Consider the following 11991-nt stretch of genomic DNA (forward strand, 5'->3'; position numbering starts at 1 on the left):
ATTATTAATTTTTTAATTAAATACATCAAAACTATATTACCGAAATAAACATCAAAATAAGCATTACACGTCGTGACTAAAAATATCAAAATTACATTACACAAAATAAGCAAACATTAACATTTAATAATATAAATAATAAATATTTAATAGTTTGGTAAGTTATGTCCATAGCCACCGGTTTTATAGCCATCTCCTTTTTCTTAAATTTATTTACCTTTCCTATATTGATCTTCCGACAAACCTCTGACTTGAAAATGAATATTGCTTTAAAATGCACTGATTGAACATTTAGCAGAGGCACGAGAATGAAGGAATATAATTTTTAATATAATTTTTATTTGATGTATTTCATATTTGATATATTTTATATCTAATGTATTTTAATATTTAGTATTTATATTAAAAATAATTTTGAGTCATTATATTTTATGGGACATTAATTTTAAATAATAATAAAAATATTTATTTTATAAACGATAACAAAATTAAAATTGAAATTAAATAAAAAATAATTTAATATTAAACTTATTTTAAAGGTCTCAATGATACTTTTTTAACAATACTATTTTTGTAAAGCCTAATTAGTAAAACTAATTATATACTTAGTTTAACTAACTAGACTATTTAATAAAGGATACAAATAGAATTAAAATTATTGGATTAAATATTTATTGGGCAAAGTTGAAATTTTAAAAAAAATTAAAAAAAATGGAGCCCGGCTCCAAGCTAGCTCCAAGTTTGGAGCTAGCGACGGTTGGAGCTCAAATTTGGAGCTCGTTGCAGATGCTCTAATAAATAGGAGTTTAAAATGGAGAGTATAGCTAAACTAGTTTAGAAGTTATTTCAGATATAAACACCACTTAAAACTGAATTAGTTAATTGAAAAAGCTTTTTTTAATTAGAAAACAAGATACTAAACCATTTCTTTTTCCTAGCACAGACTCATGCCACGAGTCACCGTCATCTGGCAACCTGGCCCTCTAAACTACCAGCATCTGAAGGAAAAGGCCCAAACGCAGTCTACCGGCGGATCTCTCTCCTTGACCTTCTCTTAACCTGATTACATCTCCCTTTGGATTTACGGTAGTCATGGATGGTGAGTTAATCTGATTCCCCTTTCCTTCGCCTGCATCAAGTGTAATTTGCTGGAATACCAAGCTAACTTCCTTCCGGGTCTATGCCTAGTGTAATTCCTTTCATAGTTCATCCATCCAATCTAATTACACGAGACGCTTCCAGCTTCAGGTGTAATTCTGAGATGTATTAACGTTCCAAACCACTACATGATTTGGTCGGCAAGGGATCCCTGTCTAGAGATTAGGGTATGGATCGAAGACAATAAGATCTGAAAAGAGAATAAAGGTCATAAAAAGATTGGTACTGGTGAAAGTGCTCCTTCCTTCACTGATAACTTTTCTTCTTTTGACAAAACAGTGACAACTTTGGAGAACGATTGACTGTATATTGTTTGAAGATGGATCTATATATGCCGAACAATTTCGATGACTTCGGCTGCGGTTTGTCAGGATGAAATTTAGGTGTCAAACTTCTCAAATTTACCTGATAAGATCTGTGATTATGGAGTGAGAAATATAATATAGTAGTTGAATAAATCAACAGTTTAGTAGTATTTTACAAGTAGTTGTATATAATACTAGTTATTACTAGTACTTTACAAGTAGTAACTATATGACATCAACAGTCTAAATGCTATGCTAAAGGGAAAGAGCCATCGCAAGTTATTCGTGTTAAGGACCCCCATTAGAATAACATTTATTTCGTTCATCTTATCCAGTGCTACACTGTTGCTGCAGACCTGAACAGTAAAATCAGTAAATCTAACTTATGAGTACTTCAAAAACATATGGAAATAAGAAGGAGAAGGACTTTGAGAGCAAAAGAATCAGGGCTCCATATAAGCCTAACTTCTCATCTCTATTCTATCAGTTTCCTTATATTGATGATCATGGTAAGGCAGCAAAGAGTCTCAAGAAATACATTGTAAAATTCCTTGTTTGCAAGTTCTTTTGTTGATTTGTTGATTTTTGTCTTTTTCTCATGCCCCGGGGGCTGGGGTTATGATTTCATATGCCTATCCTTGATTAGTTTTATGTGATCTCAGATTTGGGAACAAAAAAGTGTGTCCCTTGTGACTCAAAAGTTACTCAGCCAATGTCTGAACAATCAGTTAATGAACTGCTTGCAAAGGTGTTCTGGTAAATTTTACAGCTTCATGATGACTTTAGTCCCTTCAAGTTCTGATTTTATATAAATCTAGGTAGAAGGATGGAACTTGTCAAGTGATAATGGTACTTTGAAGATCTACAAGTCTTGGAAAATGAAAAGCTTTATGAAAGGGGTGGAATTTTTTCAACTAGTAGCTGATGTTGCAGAGGCCGATGGTATTTTCAGTTCATCATTCACCATTTCATTTAGTCACATTTCTCAGTTCTTTTATGATATGGATTTCTATTTCAATGCACCAATTGAATGATTATAAGTTTATAACCTCGAGATATTTATCTTTGTTAAACAGTAATTATTTGCTATCATATAAGGGTTACAATTTTTTCTTGTATTTCTGTGAGTAATTAGAAGATATTCTTCAAGGATAGTACCACAATGTTGTTGCTCTGCGGGTATCATGCTGGTAGGATAACTGTTTTTTTTTTTTAACATTTGGCTGTTGACATAATTATAATTTTTAAAAATTTAAGAATCTGGCTGGTCAGAAAGTTTGTTATTCAAGTACATCAGAATATTTAGGGTCATGGACTCCAGATTGTTTGATCTCCTATTTATCTCCCTTGTGCTTTCGCTATTTTTTTAAAGGTTGTGTTTCCTTCTATTTATCTGCATTACTTGTGATTTCTTTATTGTTTAAAGGTTCGGTTTCCTTCAATTTTATCTCCATTGTGCTTTTTGATTGTTTGACCTCCATACTAGTTGCCCCTGCCTTTTTCATTGTTTCGTGAACATTCTGCTAGTATAAAAAAAAAAATAGAAAAACAAAACAAGAAATTAGGTCAAATTTTAAAATTCTCCTTTTACCTTGTTTGTCAATGCTGATACATTGGCAATTTGGCAGGAGAGCCTCAAGCAATGGGACCTACTTATTTGATTTTCTAGCCCTTTGTTTCCAACATTTTGAGAGTATATATATATATATGTAGTAGATAGATAGAGAGTATTAATACATATTTACAGCATACCTAGCTCATGAATTTTAGAATTTTCTCCTATGAGCCTACTGTTTTCTTTCCTTGGGATGTGAATCAACTTAACTTTTACAACATGCATTCTTGAGTTTCCTTCAATTTATCTGCCTTATCTATGGTTAACTACATGAAATCTCTTTTTAATGAATGAAACTACATATTAGAACCTTTGCTTAGATTGATGGTTGATTAGTATTTTTCACCTCTGTCCTAGTTCCTTGTAACTTTCTCTTTGTTTCCATATTCTGCTTGTATAAAAAGTTAATAAATACCAGGTCAAACCTTTTAAAACTCTGAGATCCAGAGGGATGAAAACCTTTTAACATGTTGAGAAAGGTGAAGGGGCAACGAGAGACACATGACAATGAAGGCAGACATGAGCCCAAGATATCCATCTCCTCCTCTCTAAATACCCATGATGAACTACTACTTGTGCGAATAGATTGCCTTTGGTTGACGCCATTCAACTTGGATCATCCACATCTCACTGTATTGATATGCTAATGTTGAAGTGCCAATGGTGGTCGAAATAGCTCCTTTGGAGTGCTTTATGTGGAAGTAGGGAAGCACTAGTACTAAAGGAAAAACTCCTTGTCTTTCAGTTGAGAAATCCTAGGCCTCTTGGATTGTTGGTTGCCTTGAGAATACCTCTGAAATCCTTATAAAGGTGAGGAGTCGCATTTGCAATCAACTAGTTCTAGCTGAAATTCAATTAAGGTATTACTCACTTGTGCCATCTATATAACTCACATTTTAACAATCCACTTAAAAAGAGAGACTCACAATAAATAAAATTAACCCCTCTAGACAACACCACCACATGTATGAAAATACATCCTCTAACCATAAACAAGGAATTGAAAAATCTGAAATAAACCTCTAATGTAATAGCTCTTAATTCTAAGCTTTTCTTTCACTTTTCTTGTTCTAGAGAAACCATAAATGAGAGTAGATGGGAACAAAATAAAAGAACATTTTTCAGCCGAATTAGAAATAAAGCAATTATCATTGCTAACTTGCTAGAGTACAATTAATAATACTACCTTAAACAACTCTCATTAGAGAGCATCTTGTATCTAAAATAGTCCGCTAACAATGATATAAGAACTTAGAATCTGCATAAAATAGTTTAGAAGATAGCCCTAAAAATAATTTTAGTTGGAGTATTCTTTCTCTATATTTCATCTATGAAACACTATTATCAAATTAGTGCTCTAAATCCACGTAGAAAGCTTTAATATAAAACTCCCAAATTCTAGTTCAAATTCCTTTTCTCTATACCTAACCTAATCACAAAAAAAAAACAACATATAGAGATTAAGAGAACATGAAAATCCATACTGTTACAAGTGAGAAATCTTAGCTCTTAAATATTTCAAAAGAGAGTTTGCTTCTAATACAACTAGGGCTGGACCAAGTTGTATGGAAGGAAGAAACTTTGTTTTAAGAATAAAGTTTTTTGTAGGGATGTGTTCGAACGCCAGCAACTCATATTCAAACGCCTGCATGCGTTTGCACGTACAGAGAATGGGTTTTATTTGATCGAACGGCCTTGGGCCTGTTCGAACGTGTCGTTCGAATATCTACACGCGTTTGCAAATACAGAGAACGGGTTTTGCGCGTTCGTATGACCTTGGGCCTGTTCGAACGTGCTACGATGAGGATGCACTGTTTTAGAGTTTCTTTAATTGTTGGAACTGTTGGATATAAAGATTATGGTGCTACACTCTTCAAATTAACGCAAAAGACTACCGTGACAGCATATCAAGAAGATTTTAAGTGCTTTAATAATCGTTGCTTTCCAAGGTGGCAGTTAGAAGCATTGAAGAGCACATTTTTGGCAGGACTGCATGAGGAGATAAAAGTCGACGTTTATTACTGTAGTGGGTCTTTCATCAAAGAAGACATGCCCTAAGAAAGTAATTCTATTTAGCTAGAAATCATACTTAAGTTTTTCATACTCTTTCTTCTCTCTAAGGATTTGCAATATGGCACTCAAATGCTGCTCATATTCTTTACTTTTAGAATATAACGAAATATCATCAATGAAAACCACAACACATTGATTCAAGTAAAGGCTTGAGTACTTGGTTCATCAAATCCATAAAAATTGCTGGTGCATTTCTTAACCCAAAGGGCATCACCAAAATTTCATAGCGGCCATATCTTATTTTAAAGGCTGTCTTAGATATACACAACTATGCAAATTGATCAAACAAGTCATCTATGCGTGGTAATGAATACTTGTTCTTGATAGTAACTTTATTCAGCTCCCTGTAATCTATACGCAACCTCATGGTTCTATCTTTCTTCTTCACGGATAGGGCAAGAGCGCCCATGGTGACACATTAGGTCTAATAAATCTTTTATCCAACAATTCTTCTAACTGTGTTTTCAACTCCTCCAATTCAGCAGGTGCCATTCTGTAGGGTAGTTTAAATAATAGGAGCTGTGCCAGGTATCAAATCAATGGTGAATTCAACTTCTCTATTAGGAGGAAGACCCTGTAGATATTTCACTAACGCATCAAGAGACTTTTTGAAAATAGGAATGTCTCGTACATTCATTTCTTGTTTTTGGTCATCAAAAACACATTCCAAATACCCCCAAACAACCCTTTCTAGGAAGACGAATTGCTTGCATGGAGGAGATAATATAACATGGGGAATCTAATCCTAAACCTTGAAAATGAAATTTAGATTCCCATGGTATTGCATAAGTCACCTTTTTCCCAAAACAATCAGCTAATGCATGATGTGGTCCTAACCAATCCATGCCCAAAATTACATCAAAATCTTGAATGTTCAAGACAACCAGGTCAACTTGTAATCTCTTTTCACCGATTTGAACTATGCATGACATGCAAACAAAAGTAGCAATTATAGCCTTACCCATGGGAGTGGACACACACAACTCCACTTCCAATGGTTCAGGCAGCATAGATAATTTGTGCACAAACATTGGAGCAACAAAGGAATGCCTAGATCTCAAATAAAATAACACTCTAGCATATATAGAAGTTATTTGAAGTATACCTATAACCACTGTATGAGAGGCTTGAGCAAATACTCGAGCATGACCTTGTGATCCTAGCCACACCATAGTAGATCTAGCTGAAGGCCTACTATTTTGCATAATTTGTTGCCGCCTTTGTTGTTGTGGCCCTTGTCTATTTGTTTTTTAGCTGAAAACAATTCCTGGCAAGATGCCCTTGTTTCCCACAATTAAAACAAGATCTACTCTCCTTTCAAAATAAATGAAGCATATGCTACCATATCATTCTCCAAAAATCTAAGGACACTAAATATCTTCTTTATCTCCATAGCTCTGAAGACACCTTCAATTCTATCAGAAGTGTCCTTTTGTTCTGTACTCTGCCTATTAGATCGGGATCTTCTACTAGTTAACAGCATTGTACCTATTGGAAATAAATTTTTTTTAAAAACAAAACTCTAGTAATTACAAAATTATATACACTCTCACATGACCTTAAAGGAAATATCTAATAATGCCTACTTGTATTTCAATTCTATTGAAACCTAAATAAACAAGACTAAGATACGATGCTCTGGTACCATATCTGTCACACCCCCTATTAATACTATAGTAGACAAGTATGATTGGCCGCAACCTTTTTGGGATAGTGCTCAATAGAGTGCAAGGCCTATAACACCCGTGTAATATTTGATTATCTACCTATGCTATAACACAATTGATTTTGAATATGCTAAAATCACAGAGAAACCTCTACAAGGATGGTGACGAGACCTTGGTCCATGACAATGATCATCCTTGGAATAGCTTTAGGTCGTATGTTTACCATCGTTCAAGGAATGCTAGCTCCTGATATCATTATTACAAACCATATCTAGACTAATCTAGATTTAAAAAATTTATAAGATTTTTAGATATGGTAGCCTTACGAGTTACGGATTTAATGGCTTTAATTTCACATGAATCCGGAGTCGAAGTGAAACGTTAAAAATAAAACAGCGAAGGAAGGTTGAAGCAAGACAGATCAGAAAATATCCGACGTTGCTGCGGTCATCAAAGATGGCAAATAGCCAAGGGTGGTGGTGGACGGCCGTAAGGTAGGGTAGCTCGTCGAAGAAGATGACGACTAGAGTTTTGAAGTTTGCTAAGATTTTATGGTTAAGATCTACTCCTAAGGAAATAAAGACAATCTAACGGCTACAATAAAATTGTAAATGCACAATATTAAAGTAATTAAACTCAATAATCATTTTCCTTATAATAATCAAGCAATGACTACTCTTATTTATAGGAGCTGAGTCTTAGTGGATTGGATCTACATACAGATTATTCACGTTAATTTAAAATTAAGGATAATAAGTAAATTAGACTAACTAGACTCAACTCGACCCTCGTGGTCAGATCATAACACATATCCCAAAACTACGCTAAGTAGCACATATAGCATTGTTCTGCATTAGGTGGTGTGCTGAGAGCCCTCAACACATTTAATAATAGGATATGTTTAAAAAGAGCGGCAAATGAGAGTGAGAAAGAAAGAGGAACTTGAATGGTACACAATACCAGCTGCCATTGAGACTTGCTTCATCATTGTCGTTGCCAACTTGAAGCAGACCTCCGCATAAGGTTTAATTCAGTTGACCCAAATAGGTATCAACCTGAACGTAGTTTATTGGGTCTAAGTTCCACTATGACCATTTCACGTCATTTTGATCAGCAATCTTCCAACTCCCTGCTCCATGGTAATTGCAAAAGCAAGTCTTAAGGGTGTCAGGGGAGGAAGTTCTAAATACGACAGAGAATGGAGGAATGACAATGGATGGAGAAAGTTAACTGCAGCTATTTGGTCCCATTTGGAGTTATTTTTAACTTGCTATATATATATATATATTCTACATTAGGAAGACTATTCCTTTATTCAAAGTTGTGATATGTTACTTAGATAGGAATAAAACTGCCTGATGTAAATTGTACATATCTTGAAATATGAATGCAAATGTATCACATCTTTTATATTAGCTTCTTTATGATAGTTTAATTTTGATTATGATGCTCCTTAATCTTTTACTTCTTTACAGGTCATCATCCTGACCTTCATCTGATTGGGTGGAACAATGTGAAAATTGAGATACGGACACATTCTGTTGGTAAGAATTCTCTTCCAATTATTTGATTTTCTTTGTGTTTCACGTTTTCACTTCCCGAAAGAATAAACTTTACCATCTACATTTGATATGCCATTTATAATCAGAAAATTCCTGCTTAATAGAAAGTTTATTTCATGTCTGACAAAGAAAGGTCCATTTACAGCAACTAAGTTGTGTCATTTATGCCTTTCCTTTTTCTGCATCATATGTGTATCCTTGGTCTCTTTAAGTGTTATCGATCTTTTTCTAACCTAAATTGAGAAGTCGTCTGTCTAATAAAAAATGATTTCTAAGTAACCTAACCAATAGAGGTTTGTTAAACTGCAGTCCTATTGGTAATGTACAGTTTGCTTAATAAAATAGGTAGAATGACAATATTTTCATTCATTAATAGTGAAGAAGTGTACTAGATACTAAATCTTTAATTAAGAAGGTTTATCTTTTGGGGTTGGTCAGCTTAGTCATTTGCATTGTTTCTTACAGGAGGGCTAACAGAAAATGACTTCATACTTGCTGCAAAGATCAATAATCTCAATTTGCAGCATCTCATAAGAAAGAAAACTGGTACCTAAGTGTTGAAACGTTTTATGGTGTTATGAAACTCAGGACCTTATGTCTATGTAGATGTAAACCTGGCCTTTTTTTTTTCTTCCTTTTTCTTTTGTAAGGTTTTACCACAATGGAAAGGAGCCACTGACAGCTAAATAGGCTTTATCTTTTAGCGAAACTGGATTTTATATGTTGTATTCAGTATAAAGGGACGAGTTTTTCATGCCGGAGGTTTGTTTTTTTTATATGATGCTTATAGTTCTCTAAAGCAACCTATGCTAAGAACAGAAAGAAAATGTTTATTTTCTTTTTCTTATATGATGCTTATAGCTTAAAAATCCATTACTCTGCACGTCGTTTACTTATTTGCTAAGATAGTGCTTATATATATTTTCATTATTAGGTGAGATCTTTTCAATCTCCTACCTCTGTACTTTTCCTTTTTCTTGTTTTTACATTCAATAAAAAATATTTGACTACAGTGATAGAAACAAAAATTGTTTACAATTTTTTAGGTTGATTTTATGAACCTTTCTCCTCGTTCACCTTTATCGGAAACTAACATCTGTTGTCATTTACCTACATCCCTTGATTTCCTCTCTCTTTATTGGTGTACTAGTTTTGACTTATCTGCCTTTTGTCGGTGTACTAGCTTCGCCTTAGTTCTCCGATGCTGATCATACGGGTTGTCTGAATAATCGGCAATTCACAAGTGGTTAAAATTTGATATGTTAGTCTTCTAGGAAGAAATATCGAAGCAATATCTCAATTTAATACTAAAGCAGAATATTGTGCCCTTGCGGTCACTGCACTGTATCTCTCATCGTCCACCACCTACATTGTATTGTGACAATAATGGCCCGACATACTTAACATCAAATCCGGCCTTTCATGCACGAAAGAAACATATAAAAATTGACTATCATTTCATTTGTGACATTGTCCAATCTAAAAGGGTGTAGGTTCAATTTTTGTTCTCTAATGATCAAATTGCATTAGTGCTTACTAAGCCTTTGTGGCATGGTCCAATCTAAAAGGGTGCAGGTTCAAGTTTTGTTCGCAAATGATCAAATTGCATATGTGCTTATTAAGCCTCTAACTCCGCGAGGTTTGCTATACAACACACTCTAAGAGAAGAGTTGCTGTGCACCGCTACAATAACCAGTTATAATAAACACATCTCTAAGTGATTATTCAGTTAAAATAAATCAGCTTATTATTATCAATTTGTTATTAGAACTTATCTCTTGTAATTATACATATATATATATATATATATATATATAGCAAGAAAGTCTGTATATACATACATATATATATATATATATATATATATATATAGCAAGAAAGTCTGTACAGCTGTGAAGGGGGAGAAATAAAAAATACTTAATAGTTTGGTTTAATACAGAGGGCAAACCAAAATGATTTCTTATATAGTGCGAAGCATGCTGCAATAAGAGAAGGAATATGACAGCTAGGAAGCAATTAAGTTCAGCATTGATAAAAGACTAATTTACAACACACCAACAATCTGTCAATCTGATCATATATGGTATATGTGCACTCTCGTGAATTACACCATCAGGAGACTCATTTTCTGATCACAGATCACTTGCCGGGAACGAAGTTTGTGGCATAAGCCCAAGCGTTGTTGTTGACAGGGTCAGAGAGGTGGTCGGCCAAGTTCTCCAGTGGACCCTTACCGGTAACGATAGCCTGCACGAAGAATGCGAACATAGAGAACATGGCCAGACGACCGTTCTTGATTTCCTTCACCTTGAGCTCAGCGAAAGCCTCGGGGTCCTCGGCGAGACCCAGGGGGTCGAAGCTACCCCCGGGGTAAAGTGGGTCGGTGACCTCACCGAGAGGGCCACCGGCAACACGGTACCCCTCGACGGCGCCCATGAGGATGACCTGGCAGGCCCAGATGGCCAAGATGCTCTGCGCGTGCACGAGGCTTGGGTTGCCCAAGTAGTCGAGCCCACCCTCGCTGAAGATCTGGGAACCGGCCTTGAACCACACTGCCTCGCCGAACTTAACTCCGTTGCGTGCGAGCAGCTCAGGGAAGACGCAACCCAAGGCACCGAGCATGGCCCACCGACTGTGGATGACCTCGAGCTCGCGGTTCTTGGCGAAGGTTTCTGGGTCGGCGGAGAGGCCAGCGGTATCCCACCCATAGTCACCGGGGAACTCGCCAGTGAGGTATGATGGGGCCTCGCCGGAGAAGGGGCCGAGGTACTTGGCGCGGTCGGGGCCGTACCAGGGGCTACCGGAAGAGACGGGCTTTGGCTTTGCGGCGGTCTTGCGCATGATGACACGGCCCTCGCCGAGGAGGTTGGAGGATGAGGGGGCGACTTTAACGGCAGTGCCGGCCAGGGATGGGGAGGAGAGGGCCGTGGTGGCAGCCATCGGTTGAGATGTAGAGATTGTCGGGTTTGTTGTCCTTAGCAGAAAGAAGGCACACTGATGGCTGTGAGTGCAATAACGTCGGTTTGGGTTTTTATAGTTCTAGAGAAGTGGAAGAAGAGCGTAGGAGGATATGGTCTCTATCCATGAAAATCTCTATGTTCCGTTTCATTGGTTTAGTATTGGTCCTGACTCCTGAGGCAGTGTACTGCAATCAATAGTTGGCACTTTGTAAGCCACTACTACTATTAGTTAATTCTTGAGTGGCTGGGATGGTCCTGGATCATTTCTCTTAGTTAATTTGACCTCCATTCCTCTCACCCAAGTCACTTTTGATGTCCAAGGATTAAGAATCTGGAACTGGATAACGAGTGCCTTTCTTGGCCAATAGAAGATCTATTAATAGCTTATCAGACGAGATAGACAGGTATCCAATGTTGTATTTAATATCACCCTAGCGTGGTTTGAAAATGACAAAATAGACAGCACCACATCCTCTATCTACTACTTCTAAGACTCTCTAGAATGGTCATTCACATAGGCATGTAGCCATATACATCAAATGGTTGAATACATGCCTATACATTGTATGCACTTTAAATATATTGATCAATACATATAATGTTTGGCATTGCATTATATACATGTATCATCAAATAATTAGATCTCGTCTA

At 36.1% G+C, this 11991-nt stretch overlaps 2 protein-coding genes across 4 annotated transcripts; one reads left to right on the plus strand and one right to left on the minus strand.

Annotated features, from left to right (window-relative positions):
• Nucleotides 1–945: 945 nt before the first annotated feature.
• Nucleotides 946–9155, plus strand: LOC140764181 (pterin-4-alpha-carbinolamine dehydratase 2, mitochondrial). 3 transcript variants are annotated; one of them, XM_073102603.1, is made up of 6 exons: nucleotides 1119–1325; nucleotides 1438–1972; nucleotides 2126–2211; nucleotides 2282–2405; nucleotides 8294–8362; nucleotides 8846–9155. In XM_073102603.1, the coding sequence occupies exons 2-6, from the start codon at nucleotides 1849–1851 to the stop codon at nucleotides 8932–8934; spliced, it is 492 nt and encodes a 163-aa protein (XP_072958704.1). In that variant the 5' UTR covers nucleotides 1119–1325; nucleotides 1438–1848; the 3' UTR covers nucleotides 8935–9155. The 3 variants fall into 3 exon arrangements, with proteins under 3 accessions (XP_072958705.1, XP_072958704.1, XP_072958703.1); XM_073102604.1 differs by lacking the exons at nucleotides 1119–1325; nucleotides 1438–1972 and adding an exon at nucleotides 946–1099; XM_073102602.1 differs by having other exon boundaries at nucleotides 1119–1972.
• A 1224-nt stretch (nucleotides 9156–10379) lies between these two features.
• LOC140765239 (chlorophyll a-b binding protein 7, chloroplastic-like) lies at nucleotides 10380–11478 on the minus strand. Its single transcript, XM_073104215.1, has one exon. It carries the CDS (start codon nucleotides 11318–11320, stop codon nucleotides 10520–10522), a length of 801 nt encoding a protein of 266 aa, XP_072960316.1. The 5' UTR covers nucleotides 11321–11478; the 3' UTR covers nucleotides 10380–10519.
• Between the last annotated feature and the right edge of the window lie 513 nt (nucleotides 11479–11991).

This window comes from Typha angustifolia, chromosome 8, assembly GCF_048772165.1.
Source record: "Typha angustifolia cultivar Huaian chromosome 8, ASM4877216v1, whole genome shotgun sequence".
NCBI classification, from domain to species: domain Eukaryota; kingdom Viridiplantae; phylum Streptophyta; class Magnoliopsida; order Poales; family Typhaceae; genus Typha; species Typha angustifolia.

Excerpts from the sequence above, each read along its gene's own strand:
- LOC140764181 (XM_073102602.1), top strand. The coding sequence starts at position 1,849 with ATGAGTACTTCAAAAACATATGGAAATAAGAAGGAGAAGGACTTTGAG. Across the intron at positions 1,973-2,125 it reads TCCTTATATTGATGATCATG|ATTTGGGAACAAAAAAGTGT; the intron begins GTAAGGCAGCAA and ends ATGTGATCTCAG. Across the intron at positions 8,363-8,845 it reads GATACGGACACATTCTGTTG|GAGGGCTAACAGAAAATGAC; the intron begins GTAAGAATTCTC and ends TGTTTCTTACAG.
- LOC140765239 (XM_073104215.1), bottom strand. The coding sequence starts at position 11,320 with ATGGCTGCCACCACGGCCCTCTCCTCCCCATCCCTGGCCGGCACTGCC.